Source organism: Tupaia chinensis, unplaced genomic scaffold, assembly GCF_000334495.1.
Source record: "Tupaia chinensis unplaced genomic scaffold, TupChi_1.0 Scaffold000582_1, whole genome shotgun sequence".
Taxonomy (NCBI): Eukaryota; Metazoa; Chordata; class Mammalia; order Scandentia; family Tupaiidae; genus Tupaia; species Tupaia belangeri.
This window is the reverse complement of record NW_006160098.1, coordinates 348,481-375,789: the sequence shown is the minus strand read 5'-3', so window position 1 is coordinate 375,789 and position 27,309 is coordinate 348,481. Positions and strand designations below refer to the sequence as shown.

At 38.6% G+C, this 27,309-nt stretch overlaps 1 protein-coding gene across 1 annotated transcript in view; it reads left to right on the top strand.

Moving 5' to 3' along the window:
- ARAP2 (ArfGAP with RhoGAP domain, ankyrin repeat and PH domain 2) overlaps window positions 1-27,309 on the top strand; it is a 188,304-nt gene that overhangs the window by 117,717 nt on the left and 43,278 nt on the right. Inside the window, exons 20-24 of the mRNA XM_006158365.3 lie at window positions 9,648-9,811; window positions 15,753-15,965; window positions 17,059-17,164; window positions 23,924-24,071; window positions 25,571-25,639. Of these exons, the coding sequence (XP_006158427.1) occupies window positions 9,648-9,811; window positions 15,753-15,965; window positions 17,059-17,164; window positions 23,924-24,071; window positions 25,571-25,639 (700 nt within the window). The remainder of the gene's footprint in view (window positions 1-9,647; window positions 9,812-15,752; window positions 15,966-17,058; window positions 17,165-23,923; window positions 24,072-25,570; window positions 25,640-27,309) is intronic.

Genomic DNA, 27,309 nt, shown 5'->3' with positions numbered 1-27,309 from the left:
AGCAGGAATTAGGGGGTGAAATCCATTTGTAATATAATTGCCCTCTTGAGTTCATGGAATAGTGAGAAACTAATGGAATTCCAAAGTAATTGGATGGCTGATCCTGTTTGTGATCATAATGTAAAAGCCTTTTACCTACATGTGTTACTAACAAGAGATATTAAAAGCACTTTTATGAAAGAATGTGCCTGGATCGGAGGAGGAGAAGTGTGGGCATCCATGTGGCAGGCACTATTTGAAGTACTTAAATGAATTCCAGGGTCTGTACACTGTGAGGGGGATCATTCCTTTTGAAAGCAAGGTAAGATAAATTATAACTTAGCCTGAAGTTTTTTTTTTGTTTGTTTTAAATAAGTGTTAAGTGTTACTCTGCTGATACTTTTGTACAGATCATTCTCAAGACTTAAGTCAACGAATATACCAAGAGTCTGGATATATAAGTTACCAGACTTTGAAAATTTCAGCAGGTATTAGAAAATAAAAATGATTGTACTAGTAAACAAGAAAAGTCATTCTATTAGAAATATGTACATGTAGTTTATGTAATTCCTAACACATCAAAAACATAATAGAGGGAAGGGGATTCAGGGTGAGTGAAGTGAAGAATAAGGGTAGTAGATTAGGAGCTCACTAGGTTCTAGACCCTGATAGTTAATATCACCACATGGAATATATATATATATATATATACACACACACACACACTCATATGCATGTGTGTCTATGTGTACATGTGTGTGTATTATGTGAACAGACATCAGCTATGGGATAGTAGAATGGAGCAGGTTTGGGAGAGAGTCTAGGGAATAATAAGTTTGATTATAGAATGTTGAACATGAGGTGCTTGCCAGGCATCTAAAAGAGAAATTACTGGAAGGATGTTATACATGGATCAGGTATCCATGAAAAGATGAATGAGCTAGAGAGACATAGTTTGGAGAAGGCAAAGGTAAAATCCAACTAGATGAGTCTGTAGAAGACAGGAGGATGTAGCATATTGAAGCCCTGGAAAGTATATATCGTCTTGGGGTGGGGAGAGTTGTCAGGGAGAAGAAGCTACCCTGGGTGAGTAGCTGCTTGTCTACCCAGAGAGTGGGGCTGGGAACCGGGAGAGAATCACATCTCAAAGCCCAGGCAGAGTGAATTTCACGAAGAAAGCAACAGTGAAAAGTGTTGAATGTTGCCGAGGTGCATGCTCAGCGAGGATAATGCTGTCCTGGTTAGACGGAGGCCATCTGGTGACTTTGGGGAGATAGACGTGATCAAGCCAGGTACTGGATCAGATTAAGGTTGGGAACTGAGTACATCGAGACCGCTGGTGAGGACAGTTTGTTAACGCCCTCTGGAGGTTACTAGATACTAATCTACTCATGTAATAACCAGGCCCAGTAGGTGACATGGAGGTTAAGATGTTGGATCCTACATGGTCAACTCTGCTGTTTGAGTCCCAGCCCCAGTGGCTTAAAAATCACGATGGATGGGTGTGCCCCAAATCCTGAGGTGACACTGGAGGAGAAGGCATTGCAGTATGGTCACATCCCCGCTGGGGGAGGGTGGGGTTGATCTGATTTCTCACTTTCCCTCTCTATCTCTGTCTCTCTCTGGTGAGTGCACATGTTAAAAAGGTAAGGTAAGGAATTTGATCAGGAAGGGCTTTATGTTTGTATAATAATTTGTTTAAGGATTATTTGAACTTGTGCAAGTTTAAATTGTGATGGGGTATTAAGAAAAAAAAGACATAAAAAGGGAAGAGGGGAAGGTATAAAAGGAAAAGCAAGATAGCAAGGTCCCTCAGTTGCAGTAACAAGAAAAGAGGATGCGAGGGGCCGGCAGGTGGCATGGTGGTTAAGATGCTGGACTCTTGCATGGCCAACAGCAATTCGAGTCCTGGACTTGGAGGCTTACTTTTTCTCTCTCTTTTTCTCTCTCTCTCCCTCCTCTCCTCCTTTTCCCTCTCTCTCCCTTTCTGTCTGTCTCTCTGTCTCTGGTGAGCTCGTGTGCATTATAGAAAATTTAATAATAATAATAATAATAATAATAATAAATGGGATAAATAATTTTTTAAAGAGGACTTGATGGATGGTTTTGAACATGGGTAGCTTTTTCAGTCTGATGGTGGAAAGTTGAGAGAGACCTCAGTCTGATGGTTTTCAGTTGTGTGAACTAGGAGATCAGGGTGACTTCTGAGTGTTTGCTGTGAGTGACTGACCCTATGAATGGTAGTATTACTTACCAACTTAGGAAATTACGTACTTCTCCACTTCACCCCCCTGTACTCAAACACAGCTAGCTAAAAGAGCTGTTTCAATACTTGGTCAAAAAAAGATCATTTTATTGCACTGCCCTTTTCTCCCCCCTCATCCTTCTTTTGGTCTATCAGCCCCTTGGGAAATATTGACTGTAAGCTAAGGTAGATTGTAGCACACCTGTCAATGACAGATAAATTTGTGGCTTCTGGACATAAAACAACTTCCAATTACCTGTGTTGATGGCATGCAGAGATAGTGTAAATTCTTGAAACAAAGAGAAACCAACCAGCTGTAAGTTTTAACTTTTACTTGTTTTTTTTTTTTCTAGTAACATCTTGAATTGCAAATCATAAATAAATTTAGTGAATTAATGTCACATCTTTTTCTCTGTTCTTGTCTACCTTTGATTAAAGTGCTAAAATATATTTAATGTTCCTTAAGGCTAGGAGGTGAAAGAACCCCTTGGACTGGAAAAGTTAAATAGATAATTATCTACTCTATATAGCCATTATTTACATAGATATTTTAGTCACTGTGGTAATTTTCTCTATATGCATATCATGAGTGTCTTTAGACAGAAAAATATTGCAATAATATTTTCCACACGCAGAGTATTTTTGCTCTAAAAAGCCCTAAACAGAAGGTATTCCAGATGGTGTCGCTTTAATGTGTATTCTTTGTATACTTTACAAATTATTATTTTTGGAAAATAAAGCTTTCTTGATTGCACTTAAGGGTTTCTAGTATGCTATTTGATACTGTTACTGGGCCTTAGATTCTGTGCTTTTCTTTTATGACTTAGTCAGAATGTCTTTGTGCAAAAAAAAGAAAAAAAATCATGTTTTTGAAAATCTGTTTTTCATCAGCCAATGTTCTAGATCAAGAAGTCAGGAGGCATTTTCTTGGACAGATCATTTCCCCATTTTGACCTAATTATTCCGTGGATTGCAGCAGCCTTTTCTCAAAATTTGGAAACTTTCTATTCTCCCATCCCCACTTTCTGTATATCCTTCACTAATAACAGGACCACTGTTCTCACATCCTCATATTCCTTCACTAACTGCCCATTGGACAAGGACATCTGTTCTTAGGCTTTTGCTAGAAGGTGTAATAAATTCAGTAAGAATAACTCAGTTAAGTTGCCAGAAACAGATAAGACCAGAGTGTGTGCGCTCACTGGAGAGACAGAGACAGAGAGATAGAAAGCAAGAAACCACCCTTCAGTGGCGATGACCATGCCACAGTCCCTTCTCTTCCATTCTCCTTTCGGAATTTTGGCCACACACACACACACACACACACACGCACACGCACACGCACACGCACACACACTCCTAGCATGAATTTCAAGTCTCCAGGTCTGGGACTCTAATTATAGTTGGCCACGTGGGAGTTCAGTGCTTCAACCAACTACACTACCTGGGCCCCAAGACTGGAATGTTTGTTTGCTTGTTTGCTTAAGATTTCTTAGTGGACCTGTGGTAGAGCATAATGCCCTGGGTGACTCTTAAGCCTGATTGCATTTCAGTTTTAATTATCCATCCCAGACATAAGAAGTTAACACTGGGGATTAAACATTTTATCAGTATGTTCTGCAATTAGGGAACAGGCTACTTTTCTCAACTTAGGAGATGAATACCCTGAGTTTAAGATTCCTTATTTCATATCAACTTATTCCACAGGATCTTTTTTCCCCCTTGAATTGTGTTTTATAGCAGCTGAGATGTTAGCAATACTCCAGAGGCTGAATTATCTTCAAGCAGTTTCCAAATTGTGCATGTAATTGCAAATTAAACAGTAGCCGATTGCCCACAATCTAAGCTTGACTGCATTTGTAACTTTCTGATGATTTAATTCTTAGAAATGGTTTAATCTGCATGTTGCCAAGGCAGACCAGGAATTCTGTTCTCTCACCACCTCCACGGATTTTACAGAAAGAAAGGGTCCGCTGAAACTTACGTTACAAAATGACTTTATGCTAAAGAAAATTATGGCAAAGATCATGAGTGACTTTGTAATGAAAAGTGGATGGTGAAGTGCCTATTATTTGCTTCAAAATGCTGTTTCCTTCAGTTTGAAGTACCTTTTTGTATCGGAATGTTAGCTTAGGAAAACATAAATGTGATACGTGAAAAACTACAAATGAATGGGAAGATCTTTCAAGATACATGACATCAGGATAATATTCTTTGCTTTTTTTGAGAGAGATATTTTTGTTCTAGGGTGCATATACTCGCTAGAAAGACAGAGAGACAGAAAGTGAGATATCACCTCCAAGGGGGATGGCCACACAGCAGTGCCTTTTCCTCTAGTCTCTTCCTGGGACTCTTGAAGTTAATAAAATTGATAAAACATTAACTAGAAAAAGAGAGATGGTACAAATTGCTACTGTCAGGAAAAAAAAAAGAAAAACAGGAAACTCTATTATGATTCCTTTTAATATTAAAAAGATAAAGGAATAGTATTGTCAATTTTCTACCAATGAATTTAACACAGTAGATATAATTGAAAAATTCCTTGGAAATACACGAATGAGGCAAAGAAGTTCACCCTTACCACTTCCACTCAGCATTTTATTGCCAGTTCGATATGAGAAAGCAAGAAATTGAGATAAAAGCTCAAATACTGGAAGTATAAATAAAACAAATCCCTCATCTAATACTTTCTAAATAGTAGTAACTCTGTTTTAAATCCATTAAGGAAATGCAAAGAAAAATCATACACTTGGTGTGAATATTCATAACACATATATATCATTTGTATCCTGAATATAGAAAAACATATACAAGTCAATAATTAGAAAAAAACAGCATTATAATTAGCAAAAAATAATGAATAGATACTTCTGAAAGAAGATCTGTGAATAATCAATAGGCACATATAGGGTTGGCAGGAAGGCATGGTGGTTAGGGGCACTGGATCCCATAGAGCTGACTGTGGTTTGAGTCCCAAACCGGGCAGCTTGCTTTCTCGCTTTCCCTTTCTTTCTCTCTCTCTCTCTGTCTCTGTCTGGTCAAATTAAAAAAGTAATAATGACAAATGGAATTAAATAAATAATCTTTTAAATAAATGTTCACCATCAGAGAAATAATAATGAAAACCCCCATGGCATAATATTTTACCCATTGCAAAAACCTGATTAACTGATGAAGTATAGGCAAATATAGTGGGACCGTAAAGTAGTGCAGTCATTTGGAAAGCAGTCAAGTTTTCTAAATAAATCAGTACACATGCCCTGAATATTTAAATAAATAAGCTCCTAGATACTCACTCAAAGAAAATCATAGCATATATCCATACACATGGACATACACAAATATTGAACTCAGCTTACAAGCAAAAGCTGGTAAGACCCTAGATGACCTTTGGTGAGTGAATGTATAAACAGTGTGATGTATTCATATGTGGAATACTGATTAGCTTTATAAAGGTATCTTACCAACAACATGAATGAATCTTAAAAAAACAAAATGAACAGGGGACCAGCAGGTGGCGTGGTGGTTAAGGCGCTAGACACTCCCACATGGCCAACCATGGTACAAATCTCAGACCTGGTGGCTTAATTTCTTGCCTTCTCTCTCTCTCTTTCTCTCTCTCTCTTTCTCTCATCAAATTTTTAAAAAAATAATAAATGAATCAAATGAAATAAAGTAATTCTTTTTTTTTTTTTTTTGGAGAGGTTTTTGCTATAGGGCATGTGTGCTTGCCAGAAAAACAAAGAGACAGAGAGACAGAAAGCAAGAAGTTACCCCCCGGGGGTGGAGGGATGGCCACGCCGCAATCCCTTCTCCTCCATTCTCCTCTCAGGATCATGGGCACGCACGCACACACACCCAGCGTGAGTTTAAGCCACCAGGTCCGGAACTTGAACCGCAATCAGCTACATGGGAGTCCAGCGACATAACCATTATGCCAACTGCTGGTCCCAGAAATAAAGTAATTCTTTAAAAAACAAACAAACAAAATTCCAAACAACCCATTGTGCTGAACATAAGAAGCCAGGCACAGAAGAGGAATACTGTATAACTCCATTCATACCAAATTCTGGAACTGGTGAGCTATTGTGACAGCAAACCAGTGTGTCTGCTTGGGATTGTGAGCAGGGGAGGAGAATCTAAGCACTTAGTGAGAGATGGGAATGACCTGTATGTTATGATTACAGAGGTGAAAACATTTGTTAAAATGTTTCAAACTATAACTTAAGATGAGTATGTTTTAGTGCACTGTGCAATTCTGGTGACCAGATGTGACTCATAGCAATAACTCCATGTATCCTTTTCCAAAAAAGACAAGGAAAGCCAGGTCTCTGACTCTAGACTTAAAAGGATTTCTACCAGTTTCCATCAAACTAACTCACCAGGCAGAAATTCCAGAAATTAGGGGCCAGCAGTTGGCATAATGGCTTTGTGGCTGGACTCCCATATATTCAACTGCAGTTCGAGTCCCAGACCCTGTGGCTTAAAACTCATGCTGGGCGCATGTGCGTGCATGCCCAAGATCCTGAGAAGAGAATGGAGGAGAAGGGATTGAGGCGTGGCCATACACCCTAGGGGGGAATTTCTCACTTTCTGTTTCTCTGTCTCTGTCTTCCTGGCAAGCTTATGCGCCCTATAGCAAAAACCTCTCCAAAAAAAAAAAAAAGAAAAAGAAAAGAAACTTATCCATAAATATTTTACAATTCTTAATACATATTGTCAAATCTCTTTTCAGACTAATCAATCTATCAAATACTGTTTTTATCTTGTTGTAGTGTTTAGAATGAACATTATACATTTCCAGTCTTTGGTAAAATGATTTTGACATGCTACTGTTTTAAAATATATGTCTTGACTATTAAGATGGTTTGTCTCTATTGGCTAGTGGCATTTCTTTGGTAAATGATCTTTTCATGGCTGCTAACTTTATTTCTGTTGAAAACTTACTGTTTTTATTTTCGTAGAAATGCTTACGACAGTATCTTAAGTTTTATTTGTGTAGTGTTTTTTGCTATAAAGTTTTGTTTAAAATGTTCTTCAGTAGGACCAGCAAATGGCTTAATAGTTACATTGTTGTAATCCCACATAGTCAACTGTGGTTCAAATCCTGGACCTGGCAGCTTAAAACTCACGCCAGGTGTGTGTGCCCAAAATCCTAAGAGAAGAATGGAAGAGAAGGGATTGTGGCATGGCCTCCACCCCCAAGGAAATGTTTTTCATTTTCTGTCTCTCTGGTGAACTCACATGACCTCCATAGCAAAAATTCCTCTAAAAGAAATAAATAAATGTTCATTATCAATATGAGTAAATCTGTTTATATGCAGTCTGTTTTATTGATCCTTCTCTTTGTGAAAACACTTCTGGCTCTTTTCTGTAGAGTTGGCTCAAGTGTGATTGTCTATACTTTGTGGCTGTTATATTGCAATTTTAAGAGAGGATTATTTTTATTAGTCCTGAGACTGGGTTTCCAGGTCTTATTGAACTGCCTGGATTCATTATAGCAAATAAGAATGTTCCTTTATTGTCTTTGAAGAACTCTTTGACATTTATGCTAGTGGAACAATTAGAATAACTCATTTCTCTGTAATTGGAGTGTATCAGAATAACTTTTCAGCTTTTCAGTGTGTAAATTAACGTTTCCTTGGGATTCTTACCCCCAAAATGTGAAGCGGTTGTTTGAAAACACTTGAAATCACACAGTTGGCGAGTATTTGTGTTGAGAATACCGTCTGATGGTTTATTCAGTGTGTGCGGAGTTTAGAGAAGCATCAAAGAGAAGTTGCTGAGCTGTTGCCATTAAATGTCAGAGACCTACCGCATGCAGGAGAGATTTTCAGATTTACTCTCTGACACGTTGACTCAGGAGTTAACTCGTCATAACTTGCCATGCCCCTTACCAGTTCACAAGGACACAGCTGAACCTGTCATCACGGGGTTTCATCGACGGACCAGAAAGAGAACGGGAAGTCTGAAATGTTTCTAGTTAATGGCAGAATTGGACTGGCATTGTAGGAGTGCCAGTGCATTTTGCATTCTTTTCCCTCCTTTCTGAAATCCTCATCGAGGTTGTTTATAAGCAAACACCTTATATCATATTTAGAAGTTAATTCTCAGGTTAAAAAAAATCTGCAAAAATAAAAGTCAGGAGGAAAGAGTTTTGTTTTTTGTTTTTCCTTTACCTAACCTCTTGAATTCAGCAAGACATCATTTCGATGAATTACACGACTGTGTGTTATTTGTCAGGGAAAAGACCTGAGCTCTATAATTTCACTTAGACAAATATACCAAGTAATAGGACACTTTTGAGCAAAAGATGATGTGAGAGAGATGAAAAAAAGGGTGAAGGATGCCAGGAATATTAGAGCAAGTGTCCTAAGTCTTCAAAAAGACAATGACAAAGCCTGGAGGTTCGGGTGCTGTGGTGAATAAAAATGATACAGATATCAAAAACAAGAGATGAGGCATACCAGCATGGCTGCCAGTAGAAAGTACTAGGGACAGCAGTTTCAGATGTTTCAACAGCTCTGTGCTCTTACAGGTAGATCTTATTCATGAAGAGAACGTTGTAGCCTGTAGGTGAAAGTTGTAAGTTACAGGTTCGCATACGGGAAGTTGACCCACTGACCTGGATAGCATGCCCCTGGGGAATCCAGGCAGTTTTTGTGTGCACTGAGGCTAACAACTTTCTCATTGGGGAAGAGATCCAATGATTAGAAAGATAAGAGAGAAATGCAGAAAAACAATGGTGCTACAAAGTTAAATTGGATGATTTTATTTTTCTCTTTTTAATAAATGATATCATCACAGTTCTAAAATCTTGGAAAGTGCAGTCAGAAATGTTCAATAGGAGTCACTGGTGACACTTGCCATGAAGGTATTAGTGAAAAGAGGTGAGACCACAGAGAGTCTTGCTCTGTTTGGAGAGATGTGATGACACCAGGAAGAAGGATTGAGTGGATATTGAGTGGATGTTAGTGGTGCATAGATGCTGGTAAAAGGGTTTTCTTCTGATGGGTGAGGAAGGATCGCATTGATATGAATATAGAGGCAGTCTTTCTTGAAGTAAGATTTTTTTTTTTTTATTAAAGAGCAGCATTGGGGACCAGCAGATGGTGTAATGACTGTGTTGCTGAACTCCCACATAGTCAACCACAGTTCGAGTCCCAGACCCAGTGGCTTAGACTCATGTCAGGCACATGTGCGTGCGTGCCCAAGATCCTGAGAGGAAAATGGAGGAGAAGGGTTTGCAGTGTGGCCATCCTCCCGGGGGTTGGGGTGGGGGGAGGTGATTTCTTGTTTTCTGTCTCTCTGTCTCTCTGTCTTTCTTTCTGGCAAATGCACTCGCTCAGTACCAAAAATCTTTCCAAAAAAAAAAACAAAAAAGAGCAAAATTATAATTTGAAATGCTTTTTAAACTTTCCAGAACATTATACATCCATGGGCATACCAAGTTGGATTTCACAGTCTGGCATACTGCGATTGAAAAGGCAGCAGGTACAGATGGTAATGCATTACAAGATCAGCAGCTCAGCAAAAACGATGTCCCCATTGTGGTGCACAGCTGCATCGCCTTCGTCACGCAGTATGGTAAGTGGCAGAGGTTTTATTCAGCCCCTAGAATGCATCGTATCATTCTGACAGTTTTTAAGTGGTACCTCTGTTGGACTAAATTAGAGCCCTTTAGAAGTACACCCATGAAGAATAAAAGCACAGTCCCTGTTCAGCTCATGGCCTGACTTCTAATAAAACTCATTGGAACTATATAATATGCTTTCACCATTTCCCTCTTCCTTGATGTGCATAAAGATGTTCAATAACATTGTAACTATAGGTATTATGCGTATTAAATATACTAGATACAAGACTATTTTTTCTGAGGTTACAAGGGTGGAATAAAACCAAGAGCGGTGCAGTATGCTTAAGCATGGGTTTAGAAGAGGTAGCCTATGGAAAATGTATACAAAATTTGCTTTCAGTTGATTTGCATACAAAGTGTATAGGTACATATTTATTTCACTTAGTACTAGTAGTCATGTGCTTATATTCAGAAGCATGGTTTTATTAATGTTTATTATAGTTTTGGATTATTTACAACAGATGTTTTTATGGAGAGTTTACAAATAAAAACAAGTTGATCTATACCTACTATACCGTCTAGCTTCATTTTAATCTGATAAGCCATGACTGTATTTTAGATATTTCTAAAAAGTAACCTTTACTCCTCTTATTTTTGTATTATTCTGAGCCTTTCAAATTCCTCCTTTGTTACATACATTCTCTATACTTTGAAATATAAAATTATGTTTTTAAATTTATTTTATTTTTTCCTTTAAGAATTATTTTATTTAACTTTATCCATTTATTCATTTATTTTAATTTGACCAGAGAGACAGTGAGAGAGAGAAGGACTCGAACCGTGGTCGGCCATGTGGGAACGTGCAGTGCCCCAACCCTCATGATACCTGCCGGTCCCTGAAATATAAAAATTTTTAGCTTTTTAAAAGAATTTTTAAGTGCTGGAGGGTAAGGGCATGTGCCAAAGAGAGGGAAAGAAGACAGCACTTAATATACAGAGTCTTCACACCTTTCTCTCCTGTCTCTACCTCCTTTTGGGATTTTGGGCATGCATACACATACGGGAGATGTTTTTTCAAGCCTCCATGTCCAGGACTTGAACTGCACAGTCAGCGTGTGGGATCTGGCTTCCCTTAACCACCAGGCCATGGAACTTGCCCACTAACATGTAATGTTTGTTTGTTTGTTGTTTTATTAGAGATTTTTGCTACAGGACACATGCACTTGACAGAGAGACAGAAAAACAGAAAGTGAGAAATCACCCCCCAGGGGACATGGTCACTCTGCAATCATTTCTTCTCCATTCTCCTCTTGGGATTTTGGGCATGCATGCCCATGCACCTGGCATGCGTTTTAAGCCACTGAGTAGAGAACCAGAACTGCAGTTGACTACGTGGGAGTCCAGCAACACAACTATGACACCATCTGCTGGTCCCTAACTGTATTTTTAATATAAGAATGTTTTCTACGCTTAACCTGTAGGTATATGCCATTTATTTAAATTACAAAGTGGGGAAAAAGAATAGCTGACCTTGTATTTTGGAAGGTGTATTCACTTTTTAAATTTTTCTCATATTGGGATTATCTTTGGGTGTTTTGAATAGAAGTGTATTAGTGAGAAGGCTGCAAAAAAACATTGTAAATTTATTATTTATTTATTGAGTGTCAGTTGTATGCCAGCCCCCCAATTTCAAAATACAGCAGTAGGAATGAAAAGTTAGAGACAAAGCCATGGATTGTAGTTCTGGGGCGAAAAACTGACATTGCATTGATATATAGCACAGCGTCAGAAATAAATAATGCTGGAGAAAATAACTTCTGGGGTTTAAATTTGTAATATGTGCATTTTAACTTCTTTTAGGCAGAGCGCCATTTTAAGTATTTTGCTTATTTCCCGTGGAAGCCAAGTGTGGTTTTATTTATGTCCAGATTCATTGTGTTTATTCTATACACCTGCTGAATCACATATGTGAGCATTACAGTAGGAAGTTTCTTTCTCTAATAACGCGTTTATATTTTCTTATTAGTGTAATCATTTGTCTATTTGACATGGGCAAAGGAGAGGTTGTCATCGTTATTTGTTATTTTCATTCAGTGCTGTGCTTGCGTTTTGCAGGTATAAATGATTTGCACACACATTATGTTTTAGCGAGAGCATAACCTCATTGGGAATTTTCACATCATGTTAGTTTCATAATGGCATAAGGTCTTTCTTAAGCTGACAAATGACTGAAATAACTTGACTTGCTTCAGTGTAGCCAATTGAATGTTTCTCTAGGGAAATCAGAAGTTTCCTGGTGGCGTTTATTTGAATTTAAAATCATTAAGTATTCTATTGTCTTCAGCTAAGTCTTGTACATTATATCTACTTTATAACACTTAACACAAGGCGATTAGCTTACACGTTAAAATAATAAAGTCAGTGGAAGATTGTCTTTTCTTTTTTTTGTGGGGAATGGTTTTGTTTTGATTAGCAGAACATGGGAAAAAAGCCTCAGTGTTACCAGCTATATAGAGGGAAAGATTCTATATGAACTCAGAAAATGCCCGGTGATTACCGAATGCAAATGGTTGAGTCAGGCTGTTATATTAACAATTTATTTCCTAACCTGTGGGTTATAATCTAAAGACTGATTTTTTTGTGCTAATCATGTCAAGGTTTGAACTTTGAGCTCATGATATAGTTTTGGAGGTTATTTTATTTTTTAAATGATTTACAGTACTTAATTCTTGGGGGAAATTATCTTAATTTGTGTAAACAAAATTACATCCAAGTCCTATTCTAATCAGTTAAGCAAAGTTAAGTACTAACTCTTAGAAATGCACTGTGAGGAATGTAGGTTTTCAGAAACTTAGTCACACTAGTTTCTTGTAGAATTTATTTATTCTTCCATTAAATGGTCACTTATTGAATACCTGTTGTGGTATTCTAGGTATTGTGTCTACTCTGAAAATAAGTAATACTTGTTTCCTAGAGTTCATAGAATTGTGGATAAGAAACATATCATGATGGGACCAGCAGTTAATGTAATGGCTATGTCGCTGGACTCCCATGTAGTCGACCGCAGTTTGAGTCCCAGATCTGGTGGCTTAAAACTCATGCCATGTTATGAAGGAGAGGCATTGTATGTCCCCACTTAATATATACCGAGTGTCTGCACTCTAAAATATATATATATATATATTTGAAACCATACTGCTTCTGTTGTTATAGAGTCATAAAATTATACAAAATTATAAGACATATTTGAACATTATCTTTAAAATTCAGTATTTTGAAATTTTGAAAGTTGTAAACTGTCAAGAATTATGGATTATGAGCTAAATTTTTTTGCTATGTAAAATAAATGTTTGTGGAAAAATGTAAAAATAAATAAATGAAAGAAAAACAAACATTAAAAAAAAAAAAAGTCATGCCAGACGTGTGTGCGTGTGTGCCCAAAATCCCGAGGAGAGAATGGAAGAGAAGGGATTGTGGCATGGTCATCCCCCCTGGGGGGTGATTTCTCACTTTCTGTCTCTCTGTCTCTCTCTGTCTGGTGAGCACATGCGCCCTATAGCAATAAAACATCTCCCCCCAAAAAAGAAACACATCGTGAGCAGACAGTGAGAGCTCAGTGTACACAGTCGTAGGGTAGAGAAGTGCAGGGACTGCTCCAGCTGTCCAGTGTGTAGGGATGAATTTCACCCAGAAGAGTTGTGAAGGGGCTTCCTGGTGAGTGAAATGCCAGCCATGAGCCTTAAGAGAACCTAAGAGCTAATGAGGAGAGGGAAGGTCAGGATAGGGAGTCCAAGACGAGAAACAATGAGTGGCACGGGGCAGTGTCACGAGAGAAGATTATCTGTTCAGGCAACTTGGTGTGGTCACATGGTACAGCGATTAGCGGGAGGAGGGGGAGGATGTAAGAGGCAGGAGGTTAGGCCAATTCAGGTATGATTTTATGGATCAAATAAAGTCCCCAAACTTTGCTGTGCAGACCGTGGGATGGCAGCATGCAGATTAGTGAGCTCATTGGTAGCTCCAGCAGACCTGTGTACAGGTGACGCTGTCTCCATCGTTGGGGTGGACTGCAGGGTTGCATGAGGACAGAGGCAGGAAGTTGTGAAAACAGTGCGAAGCCAGGTGCACAGAATAGTAGCATCTGGTATGTAAAGGGGATAATTTCAAGAATAAGGTCATGATAAATAATCTATGTGAAAGTCAATTAAAAAAAAAAGATGAATGATGAAGTCCTGACGTGTGAGGGGGTGAGGCGAAGGTCATGCTATCTATGGAGACAGAGGAATGTGAAGAGCTTACTGGGGTTAGAAGGCGAGGAAGTAGATGGGGTGGGAGAACTAATTTCCCCAGATTATTTCAATTCGCCCATAAAGATGTGTGTGCCTATGTGTACATTGCACGCATATGTTCATGTGCGTGTGTGCATGTATGAAGTCTTAGAAATTAAAACCTGGGTGAAAACGTTTATGGAGTAGCTGAAGCATTGAGGTTGAAGGACTCACCTAGGTAATTGTTTAGGTGGGGAGAAGAGACGTGAGGATAGATCCCTGGAATAACCAGTAAAGAGTCATTGGGCAGAATGAATGGAATATTGGAAGAAATAGCCACAGAGGAAAAGGGAGGAAAAGGAGCTATCAAGGCATGATGTGATAAAAATGATGAGATATAAAGAGTCCTAGTAGGGGTTCATTTGGAATTTTAAATGCTACGAGGAGTTCTCATTGGGGAAAAAATGGAAAAAGAATTAGAAAAATAAGATATCATTGATGTTTTTGGAGAATGTTCTCTCAGCAGAGTGGGTATTGGGTAGAGGAACAAGATTGTATGGTTAAAGGATTAACAGGCATGTGAAACTATAAAAAAGAATAAATAGGACCAGGTGGTTAAAGTGGCTGGAACCCACATAGCCAAGTACATGGTTCAAGTCCCTGACTCAATGGCTTGAAAACCACACAAAGCACATGTGTGTGCCCCAAGGCCCGAGAGAAGCATGGAGAAGTGATTGTTGCATGACTATACCCATGCAGGATACTCACTCTCTCTCTCTCTTTTCTCTCTCTCTCTCTCTGCCTCTTTCCCCACTCCCTCACTGTCTGGCAACCTATACCAAATTACAAAACAAAAACAATACCTGTGAACAAAGAGAGACTAAATATAGGCGATTCAGCTTGTGGCTGATTCCTTCTTCTTAAAAAGAAGAGGGGTAAGAAACCTGGGATGGATATGGGGGATTTATGTATGTGTATCATCATTGTCTTCCTCCTCTTTACCTCCTCATTACCACTACTCTTTCTTTTGTTTTATAAGAGGCACTTGAAAAAGAGGTGGCCCAACCTTTTTGAGAGAAGAGGTCAAAAAAAAAAAAAAAATGAGAACAGAAATTAATACAGACATGTGGGAGCAGGAGGTTGAGAACATTCACACCACTGAATTCCGTTTTAGTCAGTGAAGCATGAAGGCAATGTTGTCTTTTTAAAAATTATTTATTTATTTATTTAAGTTTGCTATGGGGCATACATGCTCACACAAGAGAGAGAGAGAAAGCAAGCTATCAGGTCCAAGACTTGAACCAGGGTTGGCCATATGGGAGTCCAGGGCCTTAACCACCATGCCACTTGTTGGCCCCAACAAGGTTGTATTCTGAGAGACTAAGTAAAGATGGGGCACTTGAGGTAGAAGAGCATTAGAAGATCCATAGAGAACTGGAGGAAGACTGATCAGGTCATACTAAAGCTAAAGATGGGATTTATTTATTAGGTTTACAGTTTAAATATTAAAATTAGGAGTGGCACCTCCCTCCGTCAGATACATTTCTATCAATTCTCACTTAATGATGTCTTCTTCTTGCTCATCCCAACCCAAACAAGCATTTGTTCCCTTTTTTTAAGATATAATGGTAGATTTTGAATGTAAGATGTTTCGTATGTAACTTTTTTTCTCCCCCAAACAAAGGTTTAGGATGCAAATATATCTACCAGAAAAATGGTGATCCTCTGCACATAAGTGAACTCTTGGAGAGCTTCAAAAAGGATGCTCGAAGCTTTAAGTTGAGGGCCGGAAAGCACCAGCTCGAAGATGTGACGGGTGTGTTGAAAAGGTTTCTCTTGGACATTGATGATGCACTTCTTACCAAGCAGCTCTATCCGTATTGGATCTCCGCATTAGGTAATGCAGTTACGTAGAACCTGCGTTGAAAATGCTTTTCTTCTGAGTTGATGCTTAGGTTTTAAAACACCTTTGATAAGCTGAAAATTTAAGGAAAAGGACTATGATACATAATGCCTTAGAATTAGGAGCTGAAGAAGAGGTGTCCCCACTTTCCATTGGGAAGAAGATAAAGATGGAAACTAGAAATGAATATACAAACATGGGGACAGAAAAATCAAGGTCATTTGTGCAAATATCAATACCCATTTCTGTGTACCTCTAGAGGAATTGGTAGTAATAATTGCTAAATAGTGTTTATGTACTTAGTTTTCAGTAGATTTCTGAGTGCTTTGGCTTTAACTTTCTTTTTTGTCAAGTCTATATATGTTGTAACTTTTTTATCAAAAACAAAATGAAGTGTTTAATGCAAGATTTATTTTAGATCTTCACATATGATTTTCACGTCTTCTATCATTTATTCTACTTTGCTATGCATAATGATACTTTTATACTCTTCACTTAGCCTAGATTCCATCTATTGAACTAAAAAAGCTTTGTTGCATTGTAAGAATCTATTAAAAAATTACCCCAGTGGAGCCAACAGGTGATGTAGTGGTTAACAGCACAGGTCTTCCACATGGCTGACTCTAGTATGAATCCTGGACCTGGTGGCTAGAAAATCACACTGGTTGTGTGTGCGAGTGTACCCAAAATCCCAGGAGGAGAATGAAAGAGAAGGGATTTGGCATGGCCATCCTTCCTGGGAGATGATTTCTGACTTACTCACTCACTCACTGTCTGTCTTGGATATGCCAGATACACATACGTGCCTGTGATCCTGGCTTGCTGATAAAGGCAGGAGGCAGATCATAGCATGAGACCCTGTTGAGGGTACTTGGCTCCGTCTCTGTCTCAAGGAAGGAAGGATAGAAGGGAGAAATAGAATGAACTTTAAAAAAGAATGAACTTTGAATGTCTTTCTACTCTGGCCTGATCATATCATTGAACAGAAATGCACTTGTGACTGTTGTTTTAAAATAATATCATAAGAAACATTTGCAATATACATGATTAGTTTAGGCCTAAAGATTGCTTCTCCCCCTCCCCCCAGATACGCAGGATGACAAGGAAAGAATTAAAAAGTATGGGGCATTTATACGTAGTCTGCCAGGAGTCAACCGAGCAACCCTGGCAGCCATCATTGAGCATCTTTACAGGTAGGTGGATTCCTGAACTTTCCTGGACATCTCAGATATGGCACTCAGCAAATCATTATTTCTTAAATTTGAAGTGTGTTCAATCTTCCTCACGTGACTGAATCGTTCACCATATCTCAAGTACTGTCACTTTAGCCTCTGTGCAACTAAGTTACATTTCTAGGGAAGGAGCCCTGTAGAACTTCTTTATTTCTTTAGAGTTTTTGCTATAGGGCGTGTGTGCTCACTGCAGAGAGAGAAAGAGATAGAAAGGGAAAGTGAGAAATCAGCTCTCCAGGAGGAATGGTCCTACCACAATCCTTTCTCCTCTGTCCTCAGGATTTGGGGCATGCATGTACATGTGTCCAACGTGGTTTTCAAACCACCATGTCTAGGATTTGAATTGCTGTTGGCCATGTGGGAGTCCAGTGCCTTAACCACCATGGCAGCTGTTGGCCCTGAGAATTTCTTGAATGAACCAGAACCAATCGTATACAGCATCCTCACATGTACCCAGTAGGGAATGGGACATAACCACACCCCACCATGGGAAACTGGAGAAAGAAAGAACTGTAGGGACCGGAATTTCATAATAGGAATCTGCGAGCACAGTATTTGATCATGGTGGACTGAAAAAAACTCTCGTTTCTTCATTCTCAATTTGTATTTTTTTTGAAGAGATTTTTTCCCTAGGGTGCAGGCACTCGCTACACAGAGAGAAAGACAATGAGAGGAAACATGAAAAATCACCACCCAGGGGGTATGACCATGCCACAATCCCTTCTCCAGTCTCCTTTAGGGATCTTGGGCTTGCACACACACATGCCTGGAGTGAGGTTTAAGTCACCCAGTTCAGGACTCAAACCCTAGTTGACCATATGGAAGTCCAGCGACATAACTGCTATGCCATCTGCTGGTCCCCTTAGTTTGTATTTTATCTAATCTTTATGTTTTGCTATCGAACTGTTGATCAGAGGAATTTTAAAAGTCAAAACCACTTTCTACATTCAGGCATAAAATCCGTCTTCATTTGGAACGATGTAAGGAATATAGTGGTGACATAATATATGCATCTGACGGATGAGGATGTTTGAAAATGAGCTTGTGAGCCAGTTAATGACCCAGGGGTTAAGGTGGCTGGATTCCACATGGCTGTCCATGTGGTTCAAGTTTCAGACGTGGTGTAAAAATAGGTCAGGTGCTTGTGCTCACATGTATAAATTTTGCTTAAGTAATACAGTGCTGTACTTTCTGATAGTGATGAAATAATCTTCTGAATAAACCCTTACAATGCTGAATTTTATTAAAAGCATCTCATTTGAAGGCTAGATTTAGAGGTCTTTTTTTCTCTGTATATTTTTCCTAGCTACTATTTCTCATGTAGGTAAACTCCATTATTATAAAACTGATTTTCTTTCTTTCTTTCTTTTTTTTTTTTAATTGCCAGAAGGCACATGCACTCACCAAAGAGAGAGAAAGGCAGGGGAAAGCATACCTGGTGGGGTGTGGTTATGTTCCATTCCCTTCTCCTCATTTCTCCATCCTGCTGGGATTTGGGGCATGCCTGAACCACGAGGCCACAGGGCCAGCCCTCCACGACTGATTTTCTTACTATACCATACAAATATTGTCTATATTTTATAGTTCTATCTCTACTTATACGATGTTGGTCCAAATTTTTGTTTATTTGTTTTTACTTTTGGTTTTAATTTGCCACAGGATGTATACCAAGAGATAGAAGAGGGGAAAAGTGAGAAAGCACTCCCCCACCCAATGGAGAATGGTCATCCCATAACCCCTTCTCTTCCCTTTCTTCTTCTTTTGGAGATTTTGGGCATGCGTGCACACAGGCCTGGTATTTTCAGTCACTGTGTGTGGAACTTAAACTAGGCAGTTGACCATGTGAGATCCACCCTCTCAATCACAATACCAGAAACTAGTCTTTGGCCAAATTTTAATACAGAAAATTTTTGTAGAAAGTACAGAATTATAGAGGAGAGCTTGAGAGATTCATTTTGTGCTGAGGCCCAGAGAATGCTTCTACACTTCAAATTTAAAGAGACATGTAAACTGGACAAAAAAGAGAAATAAGAGAAATGATCAAAGGCTGTTTTCTGGGGTGAAGGCGTACCAGGAGATGAGGTGGTTTGTAGTTGTCTGGCAGAGGTGATAAAAGTCTTGGTAGGTTGTGCGAAAACATTTGAACTTTATTTCTTTAAAAGGTAAGAAGTGACCAATTGATTTTGTTTTAGGGTAATAAGCCCTGTGGATGGGATTGGTTGGGAAGGGGTAGGGGCAAAGAAGCTAATTAGGAAGCCGATTTTTTGAGACTTCTGATGAAGCAGCCTTGGTGAGAAGACGGAACAGGCCACATTTGGAACGTTTGGAAAAGCCAACATCTAGGGCCAGAGGAATAACAGAAGAAAAGGAAACACTGTTTTCAGCCCAGTTCATCTCAGAAATTAGGGCTGCCACAGAAACTAAAGACAGGGGGGATGAAAACTACCAAAGGAGAATGATATTGCAGAAGGAAGTCTCAAAGATAGGACTATTTAGTAGTGTCAAAGTTCCAGAGGTAAATTTGGATAAGGTCAGGTTGATTTAGCATTTAATTCGATCTTTACCCTACATAAAAGATGACTTCCTCTATCAGTAACATCCACTTAATTCTATTCTCTAGTTACTAACCAGGCCCTACAGTGTGATTAAAGCCAGGCTCTGGTGAAGATGCTTAGATTTTAGTAACAGGGGCAGACATGCACATCATTGGTCCAGATGTTGACAGCCTAGGATAGTAAAAGTGTGGAGGGCTTTCAGAGGGGTGTGCACACTTATTACACCTCTATTCAATTTCAATTTCTTTCGTATCTTATTAATCATACATAAAGATTGTACTTGCTCTAGTTCATTCTCTGTTTTGCAGTTTGGCATTGTATTTATTTTCTAACATCATATGTGTTGCTGTCATATTTGCTCACATTCTTTTACACCTACTTGATTCTATGTTCTTTATATTCAGGAATATTTATTAGGTCATTGGGAAAGTCATGATGTATTTTTTTTATGCAGAGATGCATCATGCCTTTCCTAACGATGCAATAATTTAGTATTGCTATATTTCTTTGATGGAGTTCAGTCTTCCTTGTTTAGTATGTATTGAAATAATTTCCAAATGTAATTAAATAGACAATTGAGCAGCTGTTGAATATGCAGTCAGTGACAAATAAATACAGACTGTTAACAGACACTTCCATGTGCATCCCTTAGAGTTCTCATGCAATGCATTTTTGTCAGTGTAACTTTCCCTTTCCTGGGGCAATGGCTTTGTTCATTTTAATCACTTTGAACTTGCATTTGTCAACACTTTCAATGCTCTTTGTAAGAATTAAGAGTTGTAGCTTACTGACTCAGAGAGTCAACTTGTCGGCTTGTATCTGTTCATTATAAAAAGCCATTTTTAGTTATATCCAGGAAAAATGTAGTTGTATTTTTTTTTCTTTTTTAGGTTTTTGCTTTAGTTTGTGCTCAACAGAGAGAAACAGAGAGAGAGTGAAAGTGAGAAGTCATCCTCAGGGGGATGGCCACACCACAGTACTTCTCCTCCATTCTTTTCTGGGGATTTTGAGCATGCATGCAAGTGTGCCCAGCATAGTTTTCAAGCTGCTGGGCCCAGGACTTGAACTGCAGTCGGCTATATGGGAGTCCCCAGTCTTAACCACCACACCACCTACTGGTCCCTGTAATTGTATTTTCAAAATAAGTGTTTGCTTTTAGAATAACTGTACAAACACATGCTCTCAGGTGTTCTTTCGTACCTGATAGGCTCTTCCTGGGAAGTCTAGCACACACTCAAACCTGGAATTTGGAAGACTCTGTTACGCACCTGCTAATCCACTTTTCTTGCCTTGTTTCCTATTTACCTCCTGCCCCTTTCCTCTTTCATTTATGCTGTAGTCCCCACAAGTCATTTTATACCACTTTGCAAGCATACTCAAGCTTTGGCTGTACATTGTTTCATAGTTTGGAATTGTTGGGATTTGCTCAGTCCTTCCTCCAAATTAGCAATCCAATCAATCCAGTCCTATTGTCTATATTTTATAGTTCTATCTCTACTTATACGATGTTGGTCCAAATTTTTGTTTATTTGTTTTTACTTTTGGTTTTAATTTGCCACAGGATGTATACCAAGAGATAGAAGAGGGGAAAAGTGAGAAAGCACTCCCCCACCCAATGGAGAATGGTCATCCCATAACCCCTTCTCTTCCCTTTCTTCTTCTTTTGGAGATTTTGGGCATGCGTGCACACAGGCCTGGTATTTTCAGTCACTGTGTGTGGAACTTAAACTAGGCAGTTGACCATGTGAGATCCACCCTCTCAATCACAATACCAGAAACTAGTCTTTGGCCAAATTTTAATACAGAAAATTTTTGTAGAAAGTACAGAATTATAGAGGAGAGCTTGAGAGATTCATTTTGTGCTGAGGCCCAGAGAATGCTTCTACACTTCAAATTTAAAGAGACATGTAAACTGGACAAAAAAGAGAAATAAGAGAAATGATCAAAGGCTGTTTTCTGGGGTGAAGGCGTACCAGGAGATGAGGTGGTTTGTAGTTGTCTGGCAGAGGTGATAAAAGTCTTGGTAGGTTGTGCGAAAACATTTGAACTTTATTTCTTTAAAAGGTAAGAAGTGACCAATTGATTTTGTTTTAGGGTAATAAGCCCTGTGGATGGGATTGGTTGGGAAGGGGTAGGGGCAAAGAAGCTAATTAGGAAGCCGATTTTTTGAGACTTCTGATGAAGCAGCCTTGGTGAGAAGACGGAACAGGCCACATTTGGAACGTTTGGAAAAGCCAACATCTAGGGCCAGAGGAATAACAGAAGAAAAGGAAACACTGTTTTCAGCCCAGTTCATCTCAGAAATTAGGGCTGCCACAGAAACTAAAGACAGGGGGGATGAAAACTACCAAAGGAGAATGATATTGCAGAAGGAAGTCTCAAAGATAGGACTATTTAGTAGTGTCAAAGTTCCAGAGGTAAATTTGGATAAGGTCAGGTTGATTTAGCATTTAATTCGATCTTTACCCTACATAAAAGATGACTTCCTCTATCAGTAACATCCACTTAATTCTATTCTCTAGTTACTAACCAGGCCCTACAGTGTGATTAAAGCCAGGCTCTGGTGAAGATGCTTAGATTTTAGTAACAGGGGCAGACATGCACATCATTGGTCCAGATGTTGACAGCCTAGGATAGTAAAAGTGTGGAGGGCTTTCAGAGGGGTGTGCACACTTATTACACCTCTATTCAATTTCAATTTCTTTCGTATCTTATTAATCATACATAAAGATTGTACTTGCTCTAGTTCATTCTCTGTTTTGCAGTTTGGCATTGTATTTATTTTCTAACATCATATGTGTTGCTGTCATATTTGCTCACATTCTTTTACACCTACTTGATTCTATGTTCTTTATATTCAGGAATATTTATTAGGTCATTGGGAAAGTCATGATGTATTTTTTTTATGCAGAGATGCATCATGCCTTTCCTAACGATGCAATAATTTAGTATTGCTATATTTCTTTGATGGAGTTCAGTCTTCCTTGTTTAGTATGTATTGAAATAATTTCCAAATGTAATTAAATAGACAATTGAGCAGCTGTTGAATATGCAGTCAGTGACAAATAAATACAGACTGTTAACAGACACTTCCATGTGCATCCCTTAGAGTTCTCATGCAATGCATTTTTGTCAGTGTAACTTTCCCTTTCCTGGGGCAATGGCTTTGTTCATTTTAATCACTTTGAACTTGCATTTGTCAACACTTTCAATGCTCTTTGTAAGAATTAAGAGTTGTAGCTTACTGACTCAGAGAGTCAACTTGTCGGCTTGTATCTGTTCATTATAAAAAGCCATTTTTAGTTATATCCAGGAAAAATGTAGTTGTATTTTTTTTTCTTTTTTAGGTTTTTGCTTTAGTTTGTGCTCAACAGAGAGAAACAGAGAGAGAGTGAAAGTGAGAAGTCATCCTCAGGGGGATGGCCACACCACAGTACTTCTCCTCCATTCTTTTCTGGGGATTTTGAGCATGCATGCAAGTGTGCCCAGCATAGTTTTCAAGCTGCTGGGCCCAGGACTTGAACTGCAGTCGGCTATATGGGAGTCCCCAGTCTTAACCACCACACCACCTACTGGTCCCTGTAATTGTATTTTCAAAATAAGTGTTTGCTTTTAGAATAACTGTACAAACACATGCTCTCAGGTGTTCTTTCGTACCTGATAGGCTCTTCCTGGGAAGTCTAGCACACACTCAAACCTGGAATTTGGAAGACTCTGTTACGCACCTGCTAATCCACTTTTCTTGCCTTGTTTCCTATTTACCTCCTGCCCCTTTCCTCTTTCATTTATGCTGTAGTCCCCACAAGTCATTTTATACCACTTTGCAAGCATACTCAAGCTTTGGCTGTACATTGTTTCATAGTTTGGAATTGTTGGGATTTGCTCAGTCCTTCCTCCAAATTAGCAATCCAATCAATCCAGTCCTTCTTTGTAAATTGTAGTCATCTATTTTTTAACAGTTTTTTCTTATGTTCAGTCTAGCTAGAGTATAATCTACTTGAAAGACCGAACCGTGTGTTTTTCTGTAAATCACCCACCGTGCCTTGTATATCAGAGAACTTTGATATGTGTGTGTCAAAAAAAATGATCCATGAGTGTTCTTGATATGGTTCTGTGAAATTTGCAAACAGAAGTGTGTCATAACGAGTATGCTTTCCTCTAACAGGGTACAGAAATGCTCAGAAATCAATCACATGGATGCCCATAGTCTGGCCATGGTCTTCTCATCCTGTTTGTTTCAAACGAAAGGACAAACTAATGAAGAGGTGAATGTAATCGAGGACCTGATTAATAATTATGTTGAAATATTTGAGGTAAATATTTTCTAGCCTGACCTTGCTCATTCTGATGTCGTTTGCTGTTGGCAAACAAAGATGAATGTTTCAGGTTGTTATTACTCAGGTTTTTTATGACTGCTTCAGAAAAAAAAGGAAATAAAAGTTATATTTTCTTTGATCTTTAAAATATTTCATTGTATTAACAGATATAACTAGGTTTTTAAGCTATAGTCATGTATTTAAATTTGGGTTCTTTGAAAGCTTTTTTACCATCTGGTGTCTGTTGGATAGAATAGATCTATTTATAGGGTTTTTGTGTGTGTTTTTTTTTTCCTTCAATGTGTATGCATTAAGTATATCTACTTAGAGGTGTGAAGTTACTAATTTAACATTTCAGTAAGAGACACCAGGCTTAAATTCTGCAATTGAAAGCATTTTAAGGTTTTTTTTTTTAAATTATGCCCTCAACTGGAAAAAAATAAAATTCTGAAATATTGTTATTTCATTTTTCCTAAGTCATCTCTGCTTTAATAAGTTGTTGTTTTATAAAGTTAATATTTTCCTGTTTCATCAGAAAACTGCTAGGATAAGAATGATTTTTTTCATTCCGAGACATAAAAACATAGGCCACGAATCCAGGATTTGGATATGGTGGATCTGTGTCTCATGCTATTTCGTAACTAAAGAGTTCTAAAATCTCAGTTTTGTCATTTGACCTTTTTGAGCTTTCCATTAAATAACTGGTGTTTGTAAGATGACTTGTTTTCCAAGAGGCTGGCTGTACCCAGTGAAACCAAGTGGCGGGGTGTGACATATTCCCATGTGTACAGATCTTTCGTTCATAATTTATCACAAGATTCCTTAGCCAAGGGAAAGGAGCCATCTTAGTAAATAAAATATCGTAGTTTGCTTGTAGGAGTGGACACCAGAGTTGTTGATTTTCTTTACTCTTTGATTTCCGCTCTGTTTCTTTCTGTGTGTGTCCCCTTTCTGATCAATAGCAACTTCTTGGCAATAAGCTGATCCTGAGAAAAGACAGAATTAGGAAAAAAATAATAATAATGCGTGGCTTTACATGCTCTCTTTATTTTTGATTTTTGTTCTATCCCATTATTAAAACATAGGTGGTTATATTTACATTATGTTACACCTAACTTTACTTAAAGGGTGGGAACTTCATAAGCACTTAATGAACATTTCAGTTTGAGAAATGAGTCCTTGCTTGACTCTTAACCTACATAAACATTCAGAAACTAGTCATCAGACCCTTTGTTTATTAAATCTCCTGTAGCAACAGGACTTCCCTTGATGCGATCTACAGCCTGAAGTACCATCATACAGTGTGGTGAACTTGACAAAAGGTCATCGCATTGGCTTTATTTCTGCCTCAGTTGTGTGGCCCGATGCTGATGAGGATAGCCATTCTCAGTTACTTGGAACTCGTTGGTATTGAAATTCCTTAAGAGTTAGCCAGATGAGTACCATCAATCTTGTATTCTACATTATTAGAATGTTCCAAATTATATTTTAAACAGGTTAAAGAAGACCAAGTCAAACAAATGGACATAGAAAATAGCTTTATTACCAAGTGGAAGGACACTCAAGTGAGTAGTAGTAGTTAGATCTCTAAAACAATTAAAACAGAACCGTCTGTTGTAAGTAAAGACGTTTGTCGTGTGTGTTTTCAAGATCCTATCTGAAGAAAAGTAACAGTAACGGGGGAAAAAAAACCCTAGATAAATGAGTTATGTAGTTCTGTAGCTTGATACATTCATGCAAAATATGTTCATATAAATTGTTAAAATATAGGGGGAAAACCAGTTTTATGTATCAAGATTGTCTTTGTGAAATCCATGTTTATTGATAAAAGCACTTGAAAATGCCAGATCTCAAAGGAAGCATTTAAAGCCAAAGAAATACTGGAATAAATTGAAAAATTCAGGCAGCCTCATGCTTCTTTCCATTATGACTTTGAGACTATAAATGATTTCTTATATGCTTTTGCTCTGCATGCTTTCAGACTAACGGGAATGTATCTAACCTAGTCTTGTAGCACGTGCTATTTTTGTCCTAAGTTGACTCCTCTCAAGCCTGTCTTGCTTCCCTCAGCCACTTCATACTGGGTTTGTGTCTCCCAGTGGCACTGTGCTTGTCTAAGGTACCTTACCTTGTTTTATGAGTATTCGCTAACTTCTTAAAGTCGATCGTTAATCACTGTCTAGTAGCTAGGAATTATACTGGGTTCGGGGTACTAATATAAGTGATAGAACTGTGTCAAATACACTCTGTTTACAAACATACTCTGAAAAGGAGGCAAGTATTTCATTAGTCAGACCCTAAATTCTTCTCTGTCCTGGAATGTCCACTTACTAATTAAGGAGATCACTGGTGTTCTCATTCCATCGGAGGGAAATGAGGGCAGACTTAGATCCCCAGTGTTTATTTATTTATTCATTTACTTACTTACTTACTATTTACTTATTTATTTATTTATTTATTTATTGGTTTTTGTCAGAGGGTGATATATTTGCCAGAAAGGGGAGAGAGAGGGATATGCAGAAAGAGGAAAAGTGAGAAATCACCTCTCCATAGCAGATGGCCACACTGCGATCCCTTCTGTCCCTTTCTCCTCCTCAGGATTTGAGGCACACGCCTACACATGCCTGGCATGATTTTAAAGCCATTGGATCTGAGACTTTAAGTGTGGTTGATCATGTAAGAGTCCAGCACCTTAACCACTGAGTCACCTGCTGGGTTCAGATCCTCCATGATATTAGATGCTAATTACTAATGAATACTTTCCTGTATTTTTTTTTTTTTTTTGGAGAGGTTTTTCGCTATACGGCACGTCTGCTCGCCAGACAGACAAAGAGAGACATAGAGACAGAAAGCGAGAAATCACCCCCCAGGGGGGATGGTCATGCCGCAATCCCTTCTCCTCCATTCTCCTCCTGGGATCTTGGTCATGCACACACGTGCCCGGTGTCAGTTTTAAGCCACCGGGTCCAGGACGCGAACCGTGGTCGACTACGTGGGAGTCCAGCGACATAGCCATTACGCTAACTGCTGGTTCCCATTCTTTCCTGTATTTTGATCCCAATTAATTTGCACAGCTTTTGGTGAAGTTGGTTTTTTAACATACATATATACATACAAATAAATAAGCCAATAAATAAATGAGTCATTGTCAGTTCTCTTAGACTCACACTTTTTGGAAAGGGCCTCAGTAATGTAATAATGGATCGTGTGTATCTGAAAGGTAATCTTTGGGAGC